This window comes from Triticum urartu, chromosome 5, assembly GCF_003073215.2.
Source record: "Triticum urartu cultivar G1812 chromosome 5, Tu2.1, whole genome shotgun sequence".
NCBI lineage: Eukaryota > Viridiplantae > Streptophyta > Magnoliopsida > Poales > Poaceae > Triticum > Triticum urartu.
This window is the reverse complement of record NC_053026.1, coordinates 640,554,874-640,574,480: the sequence shown is the minus strand read 5'-3', so window position 1 is coordinate 640,574,480 and position 19,607 is coordinate 640,554,874. Positions and strand designations below refer to the sequence as shown.

Sequence of the window (19,607 nt, the reverse complement as noted above, 5' to 3'; positions counted from 1 at the left end):
TTGTTTGCTTGATTTTAAATTTGGAATTTGAAACGTTTTTGAACTAATGCGAGATTAGCAACAATAACCGAGGTGACGTGGCATCGTTAACGTGGGATTACTGTAGCTTAATTATCTGGGCGTCACAGACAGGTTCCTGAAGGCTCCACCGGCGATCTCTATTGGGCGCTTGATGCCTGTAGATTGCTGGATCGGGCGGGATTCGGTCATGTTAACCCATATTTCTGGCTATGCGGCTTCAGGAGGGAGTGACACGAAGCTTCGCTGTATGTTGCCATCATGGGACATGTCGGTGTTTCGATTTCCATGATGAAGATAGTGTCCGAGAATGTCATGGCAATTGAGTTATGAGGTCTCGCAACGACAGACTCTGTCCTCGAGGGGATGAGGACTTTTCTTGGTGTTTCTTGACTTGTAGCAGCGGCATCAGCAAGTGGACGCGGCAACACAGGAGGAGTACATAGTCTTATCTTTCAAGGTGAAAATCCAAGGTATGACCTTAAGTAGTTGTGCCTAGCAACGGCCTTGTTGAAAGCATTGTTTTAAGAGCGCGGACTTTTGTTCAGGGTGAAAACCTGAGATCTATGATCGGGAGGCGACAACACTTGTGCACTGTTTCCTTCTTGGAAGCGTCGCTTTTGAAGAATTTGGACTCCGGGTGCTGCGTTCCCGGTGGTTTGCTTTGCAGCTACATGGTTTTGATCACCGTAGCGAGATCTTTTGTTTTCTTCTTCTTCTTCTTCTTTGTTGTAGGGTAGTGTGCATCCGTAATGTCTGTAAAACATTTCAGTGTTACAAAGTCTGGGTGTAATCGATATCTTTACAATATTAATACATTCCCCTTGGCGAAAATGGAGACCATCCAGCGACCTAACTAAGTGGTCTCCAAGTGAGCTATAGTGCTGCCCTGTTGTTTAGGTGTGGCAATTCAGTTTTTGAGAAGAAGAAAAATAACGGGCTAGCTTGAGCCCGTTGTGACCATCTTTCATGGTATTTTTGAAAGAAAAGAAAACATAATTAATGCGTGTATACCAATTTCTATTAATAAAACATGTTTACAATCATGAGCAAGTTTAGATACATCAAAACAAGAAATTATTAGTTGTCCACGCTCTTTCCCTATAGTAAATGAAGGCAGCATATCTCGTGAATCCGAGCTTATTGTGTATCCATGTATCCCTGTGATCTCAGCCATTAACACTAAATCATGCGCCTCCCGTGCAGCAACAGGAACATTTATAATTAGCCGCCCGCTTTTGGACCTAACAACCATTTATTTTGCAGCAAACTCCCGAAAGTCCGTCCTCCACGATCCTCAACCGAGGTCCCCATGTCGTTTCGTGCTGCCCCAAATCCTCTGATCCTCTGCAGCCAAATCCCGCACGCCGTCGCTCCAAAATCTAAATCCCAACCCAAAGGCCTCGTACGATAGAAACCTTGGGCTAGACGGCCCCCATAAAGTCCTTTGGCGACGGCAACCAAGAAGCGACGACAACAGCGACCAGCGACAGCAACGGAGATCCGGCGGCCGTCTCAACGACGAAGCCATGGCGAATTGATGGTTCCGCGACGGTGACAACTCGTCCCAAATGCGGCGCCAACACCCCCTAGATAGCCTCCTACAACCACGACAGTCCCGATGTTGTAGCATGACGTCTGTAGGAAGCTGTTTGTTGACTGTAGCAGATGTATTAGTGCGATGCTTAATGGCATGCCATGCTTAATTGCTTTGCTTATATAGCCTGTAGCCTGTAGAGATGTAGGCTGCCGAAGATGTACTAGTGCAGTGCTTGTATCCTATATGGAGTCAGTTTGCTTATATCCTGAAGCTGTAGGCTGTAGTAACAGATTGTACTAGTGCAATTCTTGCTCACATGGTCATATTAGTGAAATTCCTGTCAGTTTGCCTGGCATTTGAAAAAAAAAAACCCTTCGCTGCTACTGTGAAATAATTCTGTGACTAGTTCAGTTATGCATTGAAAAAATTGATGACTTCATGTGGTCAAAACATGTAGTGATCAGTAACCTTTTGACTTAAAGGAAGTGGTCTGCAACAGCATTGTCCGGTTTTGAGATCAATGCCATAAGCAAAAAGTCAGTATGAGAGGTTCCCATGAAGTGACTAGATCCATTATGTGTTGAAACTTTCTGAGTTATCGTGGTTGAAGCAAATACTGTTCAGTAAAGCTTCTGAACTATGAGAAGTGGCTTGCGATGTGTTTGTTCAGTTTTGAGATCAAACATATAAGCGATGCGACACTATGAAAAGTTTATTGAACATTTGCCCTAGGTCTTGGTTGATCAAATAAATTGACAAAACTGCATTGTTTGTCCTTGTACGATGCTAGTCTGAGGAAAAATATTGGTGCAACAGCAAGCATGGTCAACATTTGAAATCCTGAACTTCAGCTTCATATTTAACCATCTAACGGATATGAAGGGGCAATAAAAATGCATGTACTGCCACTATACAGCCTCTCAAGTTACATAGAAACCAGAAATGTCATCATGCTTCACTTGGTAGAAAAACATTAACTGGATACATATGTTCAATATTCTGTAACAATTTGACAAGCATCAAAACTTGTCAGAAATCAACTAAACTTTAATTGGATATAACACAAATTCTGATCCATTATATGACTTCAGTATATCAAATTGCAAATAATATAACATAGATTAAATCATTATTTTCTTGGACAATTTTTCATATCAGGAAGCACCATTTGGTTGCACATCTTCCGCAATCAAGCTCCTTTTCCCTTGAATAGTTTTGCTTGGACAATTGCGACTATCATGAAACACCATTTGCTTGCATGTCTTGCACAAGCGTGCAACCTTTAACTTCGCTTCTTTGTCCTTCCTTTTCCTATCACCCTCATTGATCTCCTTTCCACTCTTTATTCTTTTGCATCTCCCCACGGTACGAACATCAGTTGGTGGATGTATATCAACTTCTGTAGGAATATTACAACCAATAAAAGCCTCATATTTGTCTTGCCTAGTGTTCTGTGTGGCTGCAGGGACCATTTGGTCTAAAGGCGCCTCAATGCTCAACACACTTGATGTTAAGAAGTCCATGCCTTCATTTGAGTGCTTTGCCTTTTGAATCAACTCTTCCATCTTATCACGTACAGTCGAAATCTTCTTTCTCGTGGCTGCATCTAGTGAATCTGTGGGCTTTTCTTCTAGTAGGTTCCCCTGTTCATCATAAACATTCTCCCTGCAAAGGAAATAAGATATTGTTGGTCCTATGATTTTGAAATTAGAATAAGAAATTGATTGGCATGCATTTTTTACCTCTTGCACCGTTTCTGCCATCTTTTCATAATGTAATAGTTGGGAAGTTCATTTTGGTTCTCAATCCTCAACACTTGGATAATATGTCGACATGGAATACCGATTGACTCAAATAACTTGCACGGACAATTTGCTATCATGGTTGTAGTGTCATAGGAGACCTCCCTAACCTTACCAGATCGACCTCTCAGGGTCACCGTTTTTAACCCCACACCTTGTGTAATACCCTGAACACAACAATGATCTCTAGCAGCAATAACTTGTAGCTGAAATTTCTCGAATACCTCATATGTGAATACCTCACTACCTTGTTTCTCCATTGTCCATGGCGTAAATAGTTGTGGGGTGGTATGCATGCTTCTGTTGTCTGCCATTAATTCTTCCTCACGTTGGCATTCTAAAGCTGTGTCGAACCTAAGCCAGAACTCAACAAAAGCAAGCCTACGATGAATGAAACGGTTGAAAAAAGAATTTGCACTTTCTGACCTTGAAGTGGTTCGGAGCAAGCCCGCAAGAGATATATCCATAAAGTAGGCTGGTATCCATGTATCTCTAATGGTAAACCTCTTAGCTAACCACTCGTTATCCTCCAACCCAAAATCTGTAATGATGGAATTCCATTGTGACTCAAACTCACTTGCAGTTTCTGAACCCCAAACACATGAGTTCAACCTCGGCCAAAATTCAGAATCTTCCCTAATCAAAGGTCCAACTTTTCCAGGCACCTTTTCCATTATATGCCACATGCATAACCTATGCATAGTGGCTGGAAGAACTTTGTCAATACCATTCTTGATGCTAGCAGCTTCATCAGTTATGATGAGTCTAGGTGCTACCCCTCCCATTGCTTTTAGGAAGGTCTGAAATAACCAAATGTATGACTCATCCTTCTCATTTGATAAGAATCCAGCACCAAAAAAGACACTTTGTAAGTGATGATTAACCCCTGTAAATGGTGCAAATATCATGTTGTACTGATTAGTGGTGTATGTAGAATCGAAGGATATCACATCACCAAAGTGACTATAGTTCTTCCTGCTTGTGGCATCCGCCCAGAACACACGCACCAGGTTCCCCTCATCATTCACCTCAAAATCATAGAAAAATGCTGAATTCACTTCCTGCTTTCTAGCTAATTGGGCCACAAACATTTGAGCATCTGCGTCTCTGATTTTATACCTGAGTCCGCGATAGTAATTTTGCAAGTCCCTCTTTGTGCACCCAGCATTCGGAATTCCACCCTCGCTAACTTGCAGGAGCCTGTATGCCTGGGAGGTTCCAATGCTTGCCTTATGACATGTGTATAAAGTATTCTTTGCCCTCTCACTAACTCTACGATTGGATCTGATCAAATGACGCTTATCAGGTGATACAAGACCATGAACATGATGCTCAATCCATGAGTCTATCTTGTAGGTGTTCTCCCCACAAAGTCTAACAAATATATGAGCATCACAACCGCATCGCGTGTCTGTCTGCTTACGTCTTTTCCTCAAGGGGTCATTAATCTCCTTAATATCTTTTGACTTGAATCCTTCTCTACTACACATGAAACGCTTAGTCCGGACCACCTTATTCTCAATCTTTTTCTGCTGTCCGATACGAACGCCAAAACCTGATTGATGTGCATATGCCTTGTAGAACTTCTCCACGGCCTCGAGTCCTTCAAATGTCATACCCACTTTAGGCTTCAAATGCTCATCACATTCAGGCGTAAAAGAAGAAGACTGCAATGTCAAGAATAAACGGAAATAAGTAATTTCATGTGTTCAGTATTTTTTTGGCAAATGCATGCATAGTTTCAGTTAGTGCAAACTGACTTACAAAGAGAGGTATGGTTGTGTTCTTTTTGGGCGTACTAAATCCCCCGGGGCTCATATGCATTTGAATGTTATTGATTGGATCCATACTTCTGCACATGTAGCTACACAATTAGCCTTGCAAAATACACTATGTATACACAAGGATTGAATTTGTCGGTTGTTTTACCTCAAAGTTTTGATGCCCACGTGTCTCTGATTGCAAGGGGTACTTGCTACTTGTCCGTGTCTAGTCGCCGCTGCAGCAGAATATTTCAGTTATACATGAGATGGATCAGATCGGGGAAGTACAAGCATGGGGCACTTGTTGGTGCTTATCTGGTTTGTGTTAAGTGTTAACATGGGAGTAGAGGAGCACGTAAAGGATTAGGATGCTACCTGCATGGGGGCGGCCGGGTGGGTGCCGGTGCACGTCAGGATCAAGTCGATCCAGATCAGACGTATGTGCAGTTCGGCGGCGGCGGCGGCGCACGACGCATACAGAAGTTGGGGTATTGTTGCAAAATTAAGTTGCTGCTTTTAGTCGGAGGGCGGACGTGTAAGTGTAAAATTACCGCAAACTCTGATAATTCGTACGATTAAGATCGTGGGGGTGAAAAGAAAAGGGATACACGGACACACAAATAGCTCGGATTCACGAGATATGCTGCCGTAAATGAATGAATAAGTATATATACTCATGCTCTCATCGCATCATATGTATAATATATGTGCGGCTGGTTTATTCTTCTTTTCGAGCGAAAAGAAGTTAATTAATTAAGCTGGCCTGGCCGCCGGAAGGAGTCTCATCATCATCATCATCATCATCTTCAGTACGCGCCCTTGGCCTCGTAGGAGGTGTCGGGCTTCCAGCCCTTGGGGATGACGTCGTCGACGACGGTCTTGGTGCCGCCCTCGGTGGTGTAGCGGACGGAGAAGGGGCCGATGAGCTTGTGGGGGGTGTCGATCCTCCACACGGCTCCCCACGACTCGTTGAGCTCGGTCCACTTGTCCTCGCCCTTCTGCTTGATGTCCACGCCCACCACGTCGCCGTCGCCTTGGAGGAACTTGATCACCAGTGCCAGGTATTTTCGTTGGAGGACTTCTCCACGTGGAAGTTCACCTTGGTGCCCGCCGGGTACTTGCACTTGACGCGCCGGAACTTGATCTCCACCTCGCCGGCGTCGCGCAGCTTCTGCTCCTCGCCCTTCTTTGCCATGGAGCCGAAGGCGTGGCCGGAGAGGTCGAAGTGGTAGGGGGCGATGGGCTCCTCGTTCTTGTCGGTGATGGTCACCATGGTGGGCTCGCCGGAGCAGGCCTCGGGCTTGGTGCACTTGAGCTCGAAGCAGGACCCGCAGCCGCGGCCGTCCTTGAAGATGGGGATGTTGCCGCAGGAGGTCATGCCGTGGAAGGGGGCCTTGTCCACCTCCTTGTACCCGCAGGCGCCGCCGTTGTCCTTGGGCCCGGCGCCCGTCGGCTTGCCGTACCACGTGGTCTTGGCGTCCAGCCACTTGTTGCCGTAGCTCGCAGGCGATGCCGTGATGTTGGGGCCCGGGGGAACCTTGGCGATGCCGTGTGCGCCGCACACGACCGCGGCCAACACCGCCGCAACCAGCAGCACCGACGAGGAAGAAGAAGCCATCTTCTCTTGAACTGTTCCTTGTTGCCGCTGTCGCTGCTGTACCTCTTCTTGCTGCCCTGCTTTTATAGGGCACACCAGAAGAGGGGGGGAGGATGCTGTGGCTGGCTGCCGTCAGCGGGAGGCGAGCTTGTCCGTGCATGCATATGCGGCTCGCCATCATCGTCGGAGGTGCATCCTCTTGCTGACCAAAGCCGCCTATGTTTAAATGTCTGAACCATTTGTGCATGGTGAAGGTGCAAGTTGTCAGAAGGACATGAAAATGCTAGCAAAATCACAAGCGACATTTTTTTTGAACATCAATACAGACACAAGCGCTCATATACACGCGTATACAGTCATCCTATGAACGCACACACACACCCTACCCCTATGAGCACCTCCGAAAAACTGAACCGGCATATTATCTTGAGATTTACTAAGTCACCGACGGGTACGTCTCCTCGCACTGAATGTGCATCGCCGGAATCATCGGGATTTGAACCCTGATGGGCTGGAGATACCATAATTCCTTATTTATGAGAGCTTAGATATGACATCCTTAAAAACATCAGATGTGAATTAGACATATTGATAATAATAATACTATGGCGGCCGTCACGTTGCCCATTCCGTTGTTGCAACAGAAGTTAGTTGAAGTTAGACAGGTGTTGCAGCGACGCATGATTTTCCTGTATTTCAACGTCAGCAACACACACGCACACACATTTTTGGTACCATCAGGAGGAAGCAACCAAGCAGACTTTGCATAAGTACCAACCAACGGAATTTCTTTCACAGCAGTGACGACTTCATCATTTCTTACAGTTGCACACTCTGCTCTGTCCAGGAAAATTGCGACGAGGGAAAAAACAGAGTCGACCCAGAATGAACAAACGCTATCCAAGAAATAACACGACCGGACCGGAAAATTTTCCCCCTTGATCTATCTAAAACCTTGCTATGCTTCATCCCAACTTTGACGAGCCGGACCCTGCGCCAAAAATGGCAAAGGGAAACAGATGCACATTGTCTGCAAGCTCGGTTCCGAGTTTCAAGGCCTTTTCTGCAGCAGCTGCTCACTTCGGTCTCTACCTCTCTTCGAAGCTGTATGTGCACAAATTTCCTAGGCTTCAGCTTGCTCATCCTGTCGCACGGCATTCACCTGTGATTGAACCCTGCGGGCACATACAAATACAGTAGGATCAATAAAACTCAAATCACTTGACCCGGTTATGGAATGAGCTGGTGCAAGAATGAGGTAATTCCTACTTTACGTTGGACTAACCAAACACTGTCCTTTAGTATGTACAAACCTTCTGTTCTTCCAAAACTACATTCAGTAGAGTGGGCTAAATTCTTTACTCACTACCGTTTCAACTATTCTATATGGAAAAAATTACCAGAAAATCTCTGCAGAGAACCATTACCACCAATCAGCTGTGACTCAATTCTTCTTTCTTGACCCAAATGCATTCTTTCAGGCCAAACAGAGTTCAGCCTCCTAGCGAAATCTTCAACTTCCCTGTTTGTTCAGAAATGAAGCATGTCATTAATTCGCATGAGGGCTTTGGTACAGGAATATGAGCAGTAAATTCGTTATAGCATTTTCAGTACACATAATAATAGAATAATCAAATATAAACAGCAGTGAGCCCAAGTACTAGCAAACATTTAGCTTGCTCCATATTACAGCTGAACCATTTGATATATCCTCAGTTCTGAATTCCAAACACAGCAACTTCTATTGAAGAGCTAGTGAGCACAAACAGTGGTTCATTATTTCAGGAAAATGGCATCTATTTGTAACTGAGCAACACAATAGTAGATGCACAAAATAAGCGCCCCATAACACTTCTCACCCATCGGGAAAAAAATGTGTCAACATAGTAAAAAAATCAGAAACTAAGCTAAGGGCCTGAATAGATGTACAAATGAGAGAGATAGTTTCCTTACCTATCAAGCTCTTCCTGCATTGCAGGATCAAGTCCATCATCAAGATCACCATCTTCAAAGGGGTACTCATTATCATCTTGCACATCTGAACTTGGGCAAGGAGCTCTAGAAATATTATTAACAGCACCCGCATTGCATGGAACCGCACAGGCGCCTTCCTCCTGAACTCAACAGATAGAAAGATGTAAGAAATAAAATATTATTCACATAGCATACACTGAAAAATTAGGGTTACAAAATATAACCTTGTTTAAATGTTCAGGGTCAGCCTTTGGGAGGTTCTTAGGATCCTTCCTTCTCTTGTTCCTTTTCTTATTCTTACCAGCTTTCCCACCTCCAGAACCTGTCAGTCAAGTGGATAGCTGGTTACATGCAGTTATGAGGAACGACTGATGGAGAATGTTTCCATGCTGCATGTTTGCATTGTAGGTATTGGTTTAACTTGAAATGGTAACCAAGCTCAGCCAATAGGTCGATCTTATAACAGAAGAAAATCACAAGGGAGCAACAAAATACTCCCCTGTCCGGAAATACTTGTCGGAGAAATGGATAAAAGTTTACGTATTTTGAACTAGTATTTTCAGACGGAGGGAGTACTTAACATTAGTTGACAAATCAGAAGTGCCTAATAGATGTGCCATCGTAAATTAGATTGGTCCTGCAGCTGACTATTCTTAGAATCATCACAATACTCCCGCATTGTCCCATTAACAAGAATATATTCATTACTGTTCCTACTGGGCAGCTAATCACACAGATAATCTAAAGCTTTGCAGTACCAAGGTATCCACACCACATTTTGGAACAATTCACTCTACACTAACCATTTTCAAAAGCCAATTCCAATCATTATTCCAGTCAGACATAAAATCCGTAAGGTGCACCCAGTGGAGAAACGAGTTACTGAAATATGGGAGCTCATGAAAAGCTGACCGATCAAATGATCAATTACTACTAACTTGCAGGGAATTATGGGCATATGCATTCACTACAGTAATAACTTGATCCTTGAAATATTGCCAAGGCATATGCATTGGTTCAGGACAACAACTTTTGTTTGCAATTTACGATTACTATATAGAACAACATATAGCCAATATAACTCGGTCCAGTTACATACCTCCATCCCCATTTATAAAACAAAGTAACTCGTCCAAAGATCGCTCATCCTTTTGCTCTTGCTGTACCTGAATATCCTGAAACAAACCCAACATAACGTGTAAAATTCAAACATGAGCAAGACAACTAGATGAAAGAGATAAACATCATTGCACAGGACATAACATATCAAAGCATGCAAAACAGGTGAAATCTATCAAAATTACCTTTAGTTTCTGGCGCTCCTGTAGTTCTTTCCGTTTCTTTGCATACAATCGATTCAATAAGCGAATCCTGGGATCATCGTTTATATTTTTCAGTGGCTCCAATTTTTCTTCCTGCATGCATGTAAGCTCACAGTAAGTGCTGTCTCAAATTAATAAAGAAAACTCCTGCTGATCCTCAAAAAGAAAAGTTTACATGCCTCCGTTAAGTCATCTGGTAAATGAAAAATATCACGGATTTCCTCAGGTGTCTTCCCTTCAATGATTCGAGCAAGTGCTCGACTAGTAAGATCAACCAATGGCTTTAATTGAAGACTGTCAGCTGCAGATGTCAGCTCACAAAGTTTTTCGGTGTCTATCCTAACAAACTTCTCATCAAATGACTTCCGCTCCTGCGCAATAAACGAAAAGCCTAATAAGATAACTGGAACAGAGGTAAGCTTGTCAACTATGATAAAATGTACAAGCTTAACAGAATACAACATCCAAGTTGGTGAACCTTTTTCCCAAGAAAAATAGTTGAAACATTCAGAAAATCATCCTTATGGTCAGAGAGTAATTCCATAAGATCATATGAATAATAAGGAAACAAAAACAGTATATAGCAATCTAAACTTACACGATGTCCATGGGTCAAAGATGCAAAAAAAAAAGGGAAAGCGGTAAAATAAATAAAATGGAGACCAGGAAGTTGCAACATATGGTACCTTGTTGGAGCGCCCTGGGACTTGATGAAACCGACAATAGTCAAGAATCAAACTCAAACTTGATGGATTAACTCTTTCTGGGAGAGCAATAGCATGATTTTTGGATGATCCTGTGCCATTTTTGACAATTTCTCGACATATCATAGGGCAGAACATGGCAACCTCTTCCTCCACTTGCTGTATGGATCCATCAAAGCACTGAAGCCAAATATAAGTCTTCAATGACTGCAAGTTGATAATAAAATTAGTAGTGAGTATTTTTCCTGCAAGGCAAACGAATTCCAAACTTATAAATGCATGGGTCATACCTCTGGTTTTATTACTGATAACTCACTTTCTGACATTCTTGCCGATGCCAGAAAAAATATATGGGAGGAATTGGATGCAGCAGAAAATTTACAAGTAACTCCTTTTTAGGTATTCCTCCACCGAGTACTCCAATGGCCAGCAAATAACTGTGCAAATACAAAATTCAGGTATCCCTTATTTACTCTTCTGAACAGGCAATGAAGTTAATTTATTTTCTTTGGATTATGCAAAAGCAAGTGATAACCATATCTGAAGAGAGATTTCACAAGGTGGTGCATAATAAAAATTGCCACAAGGAAAGAAACAAGCTGCTGTCCCTGAAATTGTACTGCTGGGCTCACGGCATCGGTTCTGCGCAACATAACTATAGAAGCATACAATTCCAACGAAATGGATTACACACACACATTCAACAGCTGAGTGGCATGTCAAACATGACAAACTCATCTGTAGCCACAGCCTCAGTTTAACTACCGTTGTAAGAGGAGTATTACATGGACCCAAAGAGCACTGGCGGACATATTTGGGAAATCTAGTATGCGCGCCTTACTCTGATATGATGACTTCAAAGACTCAATGGCAATAAGCAACAGATATATGATTTGGTGAAGTACACAGCAGAGATAGCAATCAGTTTAATGGTTTCAGTGAAGTATTGTCTGGACTCTGTGGTGATGGACAGATTGGGAAAACCAATCTATGCACCTTATTCGATTTTACAGACGTCAATGGGAAGGAATTGACTCCAATTGAATCCGGCATCCAGCAATGGGAAACAGTCGTATGGGGAAAAAACACTCCTAATCAAACCAACAGAAATTCGTCCCTGAGGCGGCCGTTAGGCCTTGCGAGCCCAGGCGCGCGGACCCTGGAACCCTAAACGGATGGGAAACGAGGGCCGAACCCTAGACGGCGCGCGAAACGCAACCGCGCCCGGAAATGGGGGTTAAACCCTAGCTGCAGAGAAAGCGCCGCGGAGGGCGCGGCGGGCCCTAGGGGGATTGCGAGGGCCGCCAGTCCCAGAAACCCCGCGGGGCCGCCGCCCAAAACCCTAGCCAGTAGGCCCCGGCGGCGCAGGCGCGGGGGCGGGGACGCGAACGCGGGGAGGATTAGACTGGTTGCCGGCGGCGGGCGCGGGGCGGGCGTACCTTTGGGGGGCGGAGCGAGCGGGGAGGCGGGGAGGCGGCGAGGAGGGAGGGAGCGAGGGCCGCTGCGGCGGCGGTGGCGAGTGGCGGCGGCGAGGGGGGCGGGGTGGGGTGGGAAGGAGGCGTGTGGTGTTATTTGGTTGGTGGGCGTGCGCCTGCCTGCCTGCGGTTTGGTTTGGTTTGGTTTGGTTCGGCTCGGTCCGGGGGAAGGGAATGGGACGCAAAATGGCGAGCCGAGGAAGCCGAAGCGACACGGGAGTGCTCTCACTCCCTTATCCATCTGCCTCGCCCATCCGGCCCGCCACGCTCCCTCGCTCGCCTGGGCCTGCCTCTTGCTCCGCTGACCCACTGGGCCGGCGGGGATGGCGACGGCGGAGGTGCTGCGGCGGCCGGTCACGGGGGAGAGGGCCGGGCTCACCGCCCACGAGGCGGCGCGCCGGCTCCGCCTCCACGGGCCCAACGTCGTCGTCTGCTCCCACCACGTCAAGGTGAGGCCCCGCGCTCTCTCCTCGCCTCTAACCAGTAACTACGTACTCTGCCTTTCTTCCTCCCTTCATCGCCAATTAACTAATAACTGATAAAGGATGATTCAGTTCAGTACGCCACCAATTCAGCAGTGATTTGCCAATCCTTTGGTCCATGGACTAGACGAACGCTAATAAGTATGTTGGCTCAGAATTGCGATTAGATTTGTTGGCCTGACCTCTACTTTCAGTCTTCGGAGTTGCATTATCACCCTTTGTTCCTCTCAACTGTGATGATTGCTTCTAGTTGTAGCCCCCTCATCTTCAGTTCAGGTGCCGTGTCGCTCCCAGCATAGCTAGGGTGATCAACACGTCATCTATGATTGTTAGATTGCACGCCTTGATGTTCCGAGTTTGAGGGCCAATCTCACCACTTGTGCTATCTGTGTTTATGTACAATTGCCTTTCTGCTGTGCTGCTTTACAAGTCAGTGTCACGTTGTTAAATATTGATCGAAGAACGCACTGAATGTTCGTTCGTCAACCTATCGCTCTATTGTACTACGTCCTCTGATGGCTCGCAAGAATATTGGTCCAACTCAATATGCTAACTTGTAGGTATCGTCTTTCTCTTCCGAAGATCCCAGGGAGTTGCTCTTCGTCAGCAGTACCAAGCTCACCTCTCGCCACCCATTCTGATCAAAGCAATGGTTCCCTAGTAGTTGTTCTGGATGAGAGATACAAAAAAGCATTACAATCGGTAGCTAGTTTAGCATACCCAATTTGTATCTAATTTGGAAATAATTGAATTTGTTAGCTAGCTCATGTAGAGTGTCATACCCTCTACAGGTTTATGAACAAATGCAGCTTCATAAGGTCAAATCTATTGCTCCTGCAGGACGGAAGCATGTTTCGAGAATTCCTGATGACAATCTTCTCACTCTGGGGATGGCATCATGTCCTCCCTGAGTACAAGGCCATGCTCTGCGTCATACTTAATTCCATGCCATGGGTTACTGTACTAACTACAGTCGTGTCTCTCACCATCACATCAGCTGCTCAGAGATCTTACGTGCTGACCGCCGTCATCTTCTTACTAGCTACAACCTTGGTAGCATGCTTTGCTGCAAAGCTTGTTGTAGAGTATGCTAAGGCGCCTCTGGAGGCCAAAGCATACGCACCAAGGGCCAAGGTGCTGAGAGACGGGAGTCGGATAGATGTGCACGCAGATAATTTCGTCCCTGGGGATATCATATTTCTCAAGGTTGGGGATATTGTCCCTGCCAATGCTCGTGTCCTCTGGTTTCACAAAATTGACATGCTGACTTGCTGGGCTAAAAGATCTGTTGACTGTGTGCATGGCTTCCTCATATATTATGCTTGGACGGTGTCATGTGGCCAAGGGACTGCTGTTGTTATTGCGACTGGCAGTGGTATCCCTAGATGCACACTGCGACTCTACCCACACCGTTATGCTCGGCCAGGGCAACTTAAAGAGGGAATCATGGTTACTGGGTGCTTCTGTTTTTTCTCTTATACTTGCTGGCACCGTTGCTGAGCTAGTCTTAATATTGCTCTTCCGTAAACACAACCTTGAGTACATGCTGCACAATTGCCACTTTATGCCATTGATTGGTGGGATTCCAATGGCAATGCCCATTGTCCTCTACCTGGCATTAGCATTGGGATCTCTAAGGCTTTGTTTTCTGGGAATTGCTAGCCGAGGAACAGTTGCACTTGAAGATCTGGCCAGTACGGATGTGATGCTCTTCAACCTGATTGGTACTTTAATGTTTAATAAGCCATATTTGTTCCGGGACAAGATTGAGTTGTTTGCTGACGGTGTTGACAAAGATCAAGCTATTATATTAGCTGCACGAGCATCAAGATCTCAACATGAATTCTATATATATAGAGCCAATTGATGCAGCTATTCTGAGCCGCTTGGATGATCCAGAACAGGTTCCTTTTCTCTCACTATGTTGTCTTTTAACGCCTATATGTATTAATGTTTGGTAAACTTAACAAACATGATCACATAATGTAGGCAAGAACTGGTATTGAGGTCTTAGAACACCATTCCCGCTTCTTTGTTGCACTGAAGTTGATGTTCCTAACTACATACATTGATAGCAATGGACCCAAGTGCTGCGTATTCAAAGGTGATCCATCGAAGGCAAGTCATAATGTCAAAACCACATAGAGAGGAGCAAACAAGCCCCAGTGCCATCACCATGCACGCATTTGCAAATTTGCACATGTTGTGTTAGTACAGGCTCATTCCTTGGTCATCTTTTGTTTTCATGCTATAGGTGGATCATCAATGTGGCTGGCAAAGCAGTCAAACAGACAAGAAGCATGGTGATGGATAATTTTGCTCTTGATGGGTATCAAGCCATAGCTGTAGGACACCAGGTGTGCAACTTAATTTTACATTAGCATTCTACAATGCCCAAATTTATTGCATGTGTCATTTAATTTCTATTATTTTCATCCAGGTAGGCTCATGCTGGGAGTACATTGGTCTTCTATCTTTCAGAGATGACCTTAGAAGTGATAGTGCAGATTCCATTGATAGCCTTATCGATTTGGGTTTGGATATAAGAATCCCCACAGGTTATTCAGCCATTCAGCTGTCTTGTTTCAGCTATTGTCATTTCCTGTAATACATAGCAATTCAGCAAACAGTTCATTTTCTCTCCTCAGAAAGGCCATTGTTTTGACTACAAAGCAAGTATGTGGAAAGCTTGGAAAAGTAGGCATCAATGTGTTACCTGCCCACTCGGTGTTTGATTTAGCTCGTAATAACAGATAAGTTCACTTAAACATCAATGGGATTTCCGATCTCTTTCCAGGTCTGTTCTTATTTGGAGCGGTGTCCAGTTTTCACACTTCTCCCCACCCCCTCCAAAGGAAATCTTTGGAAGAATTTTCTGTTTATGTTGACAGTTTGAGTAGTACTTCTATGCTCTCAAGACAGTTACAGCATACATTTTTAATAACATTAAGGCTTTGATTTACAGAAGGCACAAAGGCTCCAGTCTTACCATTTTGCTATCTTGATTTATTAGTGCAGACGATAACAGTGATATAGTGAGAAGGCTAAGAGATTTCGGATGGCATTGCGCAATGGTTGGGTATGAATTTCTTGATCATGATGCCATAGGTGAAAGCAATATTGGAATTTCAGTAGCTGAGGCCAGTGATTACACCAAAAGTGAATCTGATCTTGTTTTGACTCAGCCTGTCCTGTTACCTATTTCATCAGCTGTGCAAATCAGTAGGGAGATGTGTCAAATTATGAGGGGTTACACGGTAAATCACTCAAATGCATTTAAGGGTTTGGTTGCTGACATGGTATTTAGTGTCTAAATCATGATAGATGGCTGATCACTTGCAATATGTTGCTTTTGTTGCAGATCTACACTGTGTCATCAACTGTGCATCTTGTGAGTACAATTATGACAGTATGTTTGTGTTAATAGTTTTTTATAATTGACTGTATTGTGCAATGCTAACTATGTTCATTAATTTTATTGAAGGTTGGTATCCATGTCATTTTACTCTTGTGGAACTTTAACTTGCCAAGTTTCCTGGCTTTGGTGATTGCCACTTTTAGCTATTGTAAGTTTCAACTGCAATACGTCCACAACCTTTACTCTACGTCATACTCCTGATCCAGAATATAGGTCCTTTTAGACTTGGGCAAAATAACTAAGGGTGTATGTACAATGCCAATACTACCCTTCAGTTATTTCTACAACTTTCTTTCTTTCCTCCCAAATATCATAATTTCCTGAATTACAGGCTCAATTCTTAATGAAATGAATGAGTAAAATAGGAACAACATGAGAAAAAGTTCATTGTGATCTTAGTTGGATCTACATTTCGGTTAAAGTTGAAAATGCTAAAAATTCTTGCATTATGGATTGGTGGGAGTGTATTATTTGTATCTTCATTTCAGTGTTCAATTGCCGTTGTCCTTTTTACTTGCAGGTACATCCTTTGCAATATTATTTGAAAGGGTGGAACTGAGTAATTCACCAGATAGATAGAGAGTTAAGAAAATCATTGCAAGCGGTGTTGCTTCTGGTAGCTACATAATTCTGAGTACAGCCATTTTTTTCAGGGCTGCAACACTTCCAGACTTCTTTTCAGTGAGCTCTCTTTCTTCCAGTTTATGTACGTTATTTTGGTGTTGAATTTGTTAACTGATGTTTTAGTACATGGGCAGTATAAATTCTGAGGTAGATCGCTGATGGGCTCCGATGAAGAAATTAGAGCTGCTTTGTTCCTTCAGATGAGCATAGTGAACCAGGCTGTACTGTTTGTTCATTCTGACAACTGCTACCTTATCAGATGTCCTGGACCTGTTGTAGCATGTACTTTTATTTTTACTCAGATGGTGAGCTCATTTCCTCTTATGTATGTGTTTTTGTTGAGACCCTTCAATGACTGCCTGATAATTTCATCGAACTTCTGCCTTCTTGTCAGCATGATAATTTGGCACAGGATCAATGTGTCTGGCTAGGAATGATTGGCTAACAGTTGACAATGTTAAGAGTTAAGCCATTGTATGAAATAAAGCTTGTGCTATTAACACATTGTTCAAGTAGGATGCTCATGCCATTCTTTCCTCCAATCAGTCCCCTGCCCCCTGAAAGAAAACAAAACAGATTTGTATTCATCCTATGAAGATCGTGTTGTGTAGAGATAGTAAAGTTTCTTAGTGCTAGGTATGTTTCTTCTCGATACTCATCATATCAACTGTTTTCTGTCAGGTGGCAACCCATAAAACTGTATATGGTGACTTGGATTTGGCACTACCAAAGGGTGTTGGTTGCCTCAGAGCAGGATTGATATGGTTGTACAACTTTGTGGTGCTCATGACCCCTGTTTTAATTTGTAAGTTTGCTAGACATGGGATTACTTGATGTTCTTTCCTTCAACCCTCTGTTGCAACAGTAACTAATCTTCTGCTCTTCGGCAGGTCACACATGGAGGCGTGCAAACATGACTAGTGAAAAGTTGCTGACAATATGCATACATTCAGCCATCTTGCGTATAGCTTTGCTCTGGTCACTGTATGCAATACTTGATGTCAGGCTGCAGCAGCCGGGCTCTACTTAGATGCCTCAAGTGTAGGAAATATTCTTGTAGCCAGTCATTTTTAAGTGTATAACCTGTAAATCCTTCAAGTAAATATATCTGGATCGCAAAGTTATACATCGATCCCTCTTTAGTCTTTATTCAGAAAACACAATTCCAGTGTCACAATGTTGTACAAAAGTGCATTTCACTTTTTATCTTATGATTTACCTTAGATCTTTTCTGATATTTTTTAAATTCTTTTGTTTTTCTCCTTAAAATCAATTTATGGATTCTAACCCTTCTGATGTCTTATTATTTGCCCTGTACCATGATGTCAGCTAGCTGAAAAGAGTTCAACACCAAGATGGCGCCTTACTGAAAGTACTAGGTTGAAAAGGTCAACCTCAAGTGTGAAGATTAGTAGATATATCAAAATCGAACTAATAATCATACTCTCTCTTTTAATTGTTTGTCATCTAGACAGTATAGAAACAATAAATACAGGATGTGTCCTGTAAAATCCCTTGAATACAGTGAAAATATATATTTCCATCCTGTAAAATGATATTCGTCTGAACTGTCATTCAGGTAACTGCGTAATGTATCGACTATTAGGACTGCGACGCAACAACTTCAGGAGTCCTTCGTTGATACTTTCTACATTTCCAAGTGATGCGTAAAGATATCGTATCTTACCACATTATGAGTTAATTTGGTTATCGCGGTGACACTTGTGCAGGTCATGCGTGGCCATGGTCGCTGGGGAATGGGGAGACTCTCCAAGCCTGCATTTGCATATGCCCAATTGGCGCCTGCCTCAGCAATAGTTATATGGTGGTGCAGTTGGCATGTGCGGTGGTGGTTGTTGGCAGGTGAGTTCCCAGCGTCATTCTTAGAAAATATTGTTATATTGCAGATATTTATACAGTAGCAAAAAATGTGTTGTCGGATGCGCAACGCTGGTATCGTAGTGGCATGCCTGCGTGCATCACTCTTGAAATGTCATTTCAATTTTAAACTATGATGTAGATATTTATATTTATGAAGTGGAGAATGTGTTGTCAGATGCACAGGAAGTCCATTGAAGGTTGCATCATCCTTAAAAGTATTCCACCAATTTTAAAAATGTGTTGTCAGATGGGCATTGGAGCAGGCGAGGCTCGCATCACCCTGTGAATTATAGAAGAGGGGTGGTTAGCAAGATATGAAGTTATATAGCAGAAACTATCTTGGGATTGGTTGGCCATTTCCTGCGGAGAGAGGCCGTTAATTAAGTGTAGCTTTTGTTGACCCTTTTTCCTTGCCAATGAGGAGAATATACCTATCAGGTATTTTCCTCGTGTATTCCGCACCTTCTCTTTTGAAATGCATAATGGGGGCAAAGATAAGACTTCTGAATATCAAGTGTCGACACTGAAAGCATATATATACTTAAGACTCAATCTTACAAGATTTGTTTGTCACCTACTGTATAGGCTTGCGCTAAATATTCTACATTACTAGACATCAAGTTCCAGCTCATAAATTTGAGGGTCTGAACAAACTATACTTCTATTTGAAGATTCTTCTGTGTTGTTCTTAACCTGAAGGTGTGGGGGTTCAAGGTTTAAAATCTCGCGACCGTTCTTTCTCTTACAAAGGGGAAATGCTCTCTTAAAAGGTATCTATCTATTGGAGGGTAGATAATCGTTAACTCCAACTGGCCATCGTCAACACTTTTGCGTAAACATGTCATTCCGCTCATATATAATTGCTCTGGTTAGCTTGAATATAATCGACTTCTAATGCCGTGCACATAATCGATAGGATATTTGAACCATAAATGAGACTTGTCTAGACTCACCGCCCCTCTGTTCTGAACTTAGTTTTCTAGGTGGCTTCAACAGTTAATCACTTG

At 43.5% G+C, this 19,607-nt stretch overlaps 2 protein-coding genes and 2 pseudogenes across 3 annotated transcripts; 1 reads left to right on the top strand and 3 right to left on the bottom strand.

Moving 5' to 3' along the window:
* Positions 1–2,712: 2,712 nt before the first annotated feature.
* On the bottom strand, positions 2,713–5,605 carry LOC125507600 (protein FAR1-RELATED SEQUENCE 5-like). Its single transcript, XM_048672134.1, has 5 exons — positions 5,499–5,605; positions 5,290–5,359; positions 5,125–5,212; positions 3,301–5,027; positions 2,713–3,223 (listed from the first exon to the last, which is right to left on the bottom strand). The coding sequence occupies exons 3-5, from the start codon at positions 5,206–5,208 to the stop codon at positions 2,713–2,715; spliced, it is 2,322 nt and encodes a 773-aa protein (XP_048528091.1). The 5' UTR covers positions 5,209–5,212; positions 5,290–5,359; positions 5,499–5,605.
* A 235-nt stretch (positions 5,606–5,840) lies between these two features.
* Positions 5,841–7,046, bottom strand: LOC125511503 (annotated as a pseudogene).
* A 435-nt stretch (positions 7,047–7,481) lies between these two features.
* LOC125511502 (SKP1-like protein 21) lies at positions 7,482–12,293 on the bottom strand. 2 transcript variants are annotated; one of them, XM_048676887.1, is made up of 10 exons: positions 12,160–12,293; positions 11,011–11,157; positions 10,703–10,927; positions 10,196–10,387; positions 9,999–10,109; positions 9,794–9,869; positions 8,919–9,016; positions 8,674–8,834; positions 8,121–8,242; positions 7,482–7,895 (listed from the first exon to the last, which is right to left on the bottom strand). In XM_048676887.1, the coding sequence occupies exons 2-10, from the start codon at positions 11,044–11,046 to the stop codon at positions 7,879–7,881; spliced, it is 1,038 nt and encodes a 345-aa protein (XP_048532844.1). In that variant the 5' UTR covers positions 11,047–11,157; positions 12,160–12,293; the 3' UTR covers positions 7,482–7,878. The 2 variants fall into 2 exon arrangements, with proteins under 2 accessions (XP_048532844.1, XP_048532845.1); XM_048676888.1 differs by having other exon boundaries at positions 8,148–8,242.
* A 70-nt stretch (positions 12,294–12,363) lies between these two features.
* LOC125507599 lies at positions 12,364–17,947 on the top strand (annotated as a pseudogene).
* Positions 17,948–19,607: the final 1,660 nt, after the last annotated feature.

What these genes read in the sequence shown, in the direction of transcription:
- LOC125507600 (XM_048672134.1), bottom strand. Translation starts at nt 5,208, where the DNA reads ATGGATCCAATCAATAACATTCAAATGCATATGAGCCCCGGGGGATTT. An exon ending in ACACAACCATACCTCTCTTT is followed by an intron (nt 5,028 to 5,124) that starts GTAAGTCAGTTT and finishes TTGACATTGCAG; the next exon opens with TCTTCTTCTTTTACGCCTGA. An exon ending in TGGCAGAAACGGTGCAAGAG is followed by an intron (nt 3,224 to 3,300) that starts GTAAAAAATGCA and finishes TTTCCTTTGCAG; the next exon opens with GGAGAATGTTTATGATGAAC.
- LOC125511502 (XM_048676887.1), bottom strand. Translation starts at nt 11,046, where the DNA reads ATGTCAGAAAGTGAGTTATCAGTAATAAAACCAGAG. An exon ending in TATCAGTAATAAAACCAGAG is followed by an intron (nt 10,928 to 11,010) that starts GTATGACCCATG and finishes ATCAACTTGCAG; the next exon opens with TCATTGAAGACTTATATTTG. An exon ending in TACCAGATGACTTAACGGAG is followed by an intron (nt 10,110 to 10,195) that starts GCATGTAAACTT and finishes ACATGCATGCAG; the next exon opens with GAAGAAAAATTGGAGCCACT.